Source organism: Apis dorsata, unplaced genomic scaffold (assembly GCF_000469605.1).
Source record: "Apis dorsata unplaced genomic scaffold, Apis dorsata 1.3 scaffold_631, whole genome shotgun sequence".
Lineage (NCBI taxonomy): Eukaryota > Metazoa > Arthropoda > Insecta > Hymenoptera > Apidae > Apis > Apis dorsata.
This window is the reverse complement of record NW_006263826.1, coordinates 687,373-689,358: the sequence shown is the minus strand read 5'-3', so window position 1 is coordinate 689,358 and position 1,986 is coordinate 687,373. Positions and strand designations below refer to the sequence as shown.

The following is a 1,986-nucleotide window of genomic DNA, read 5'->3' as shown; positions in this document are numbered from 1 at the left end:
GAATATTTAAAAAATATATATATATATATGTAATATAATATATATAATAATATATATTCCAAGTATTTCAAACAATATATTTCATATTATTATAGTTTGAAGTTCTGAACCCCTCAAAAATATATGTATAAGATCGGTCCCTACGCTTAAAAAGAGATAATGAACAATAGACTGCCGAGGGGGCTGTTAGAGGGATACAGACCTTTTGAACATGACATGAAAGTTACAGGTATATTCATATTTCTATACATCTATATATATATATATATATTTTTTTTTTTTTTCATTAAAAACTGATGAAAAAAAGAAGTATTAGTAATGCCTATCATTGCATTAATTAAATTAGATAATTTAGATATTTAAACAATTTAAAATTTAAACAATATATAAATCTTTAGAAAAAATAAAATATTTAATTAAATTAAATTATGTATTTGTAAATTAAAACATTTACAAAACGTATAACAATGGATCGGATGGATAACAATGATAAAATCTTTGTCAATATTTTTCAAAAAAAATTCTAATAGATATAAAATAAAGAGATATCGTTAATTGCGATTGCATCAAAAAATGTATGTGTCATCGATTACAAATCTTTATTTTGATATAGAAAAATACTTAAAATAATATATACTTAGTTTATACCAATCTTGAAACATAAAAAACAAATCTGATTACGAAATTGATTTATCGATTCTATTATTTCATTTAAGTACTGAAAGTTTTTACATGCAATCGATATTGATCTTCGAAAAATTAGTCATAAATTCCTCTTATGATTGATGCTGATATATCAAGTAGTTAATTTCTTTTGTCCTGTACTATACTGTCATTTAGAAACTTAATTACTTGTCAATTTTTATCCATAATATAAAGTATGATTGCAATTTCAGCATAATTATGAAAACTAAAAAGAAAATCGGTCCTGTTCAAGATACCGCTTGGCGGCAGTCTAAGCTTCAGCTTTAAATCGGTTTTCAGTTTGAACGAGCGACCTCGCAGTCGAGTGCGAGACGCCGTGCAAGTAACATCGCGTTGAATGTCGCGTCCTTTTTCTTCACGATTTTTCCCTTAATTTTTTAATGGTTCATTCCTCCAAATTTTGTATTAACACACAGTTTCGAGACTCTTTAAGATCATTTTAGAAATAATTGAAAAGAGCATAAAAAGTAATTGTCTAATTTGTTTACGCGGGAATTATTAGGAAATCGGACATATCTGTTCGACCCTTTGAGCCTAAAGGCGAATACGGACAAGAAACAACAAAGCCAACAATAGAAAGTTGCAAAGTTGCAATTTTGTTTTTCAAGTTACGAAGAAATATGGATATATTACAAGTTTTTTGATAATATCATTATTGTTGTTTTTGTTTTCTCCTTTGTTTATTTATCCTTTTCTAGTTCATTTAATTGTTTTATTACGTTCTAAAAGAAAGCAGTTGAATAGCATATTTAGTGGAAAGTGTATCGACGAAAGTTTCGAACGGCGTTCACGGCCAACCTGTTAGTCATGTGAGAACGGTAAAAACCATTCTAGCAGGAACTCTGGAAGAGCAGTTTCTCGGAAACGGCCGTCAGAATAGTAATAACGATGTAGTGAAACCTGCTTCTCGCCGAGCAAGGATACGCGCTGTTTTGACGATCGTCCCTTTGATCGCTCGTGCGCTGTGGTGTTCGTATGCGTTTTCGCGAATGGTATCTCTTTATTATACATATGTATGTACAAAATGATATCGTTTTTAAAAAGACAGCATTCTTGCGATTGTTTCAACGCGATATTGTAAAACTATTGAACGCAACAAAAAGAAAAAAAATAAGAGGAAATTATTAGAAAGAAGTGAATCATTTGTTTACGGACATGCAACTATTTTGCAACAGCTCTGGATGGCGCGGTAGAAAGACAGGTAAGCGAAATTTTCCTATTTTGTCGTTTTATTTATTTTGTCAATATAGCCTTGCATTTGTTTGAGTATGAAAGAATGGA

General features: G+C 29.8%; 1 protein-coding gene across 1 annotated transcript in view; it reads left to right on the top strand.

The window, feature by feature from the left end:
- Nucleotides 1-880: 880 nt before the first annotated feature.
- Nucleotides 881-1,986, top strand: part of LOC102671040 (tsukushin) — a 22,138-nt gene continuing 21,032 nt past the window's right edge. Inside the window, exon 1 of the mRNA XM_006621476.2 lies at nucleotides 881-1,906. Coding sequence (XP_006621539.1) covers nucleotides 1,861-1,906 — 46 coding nt within the window. The 5' untranslated portion in view covers nucleotides 881-1,860. The remainder of the gene's footprint in view (nucleotides 1,907-1,986) is intronic.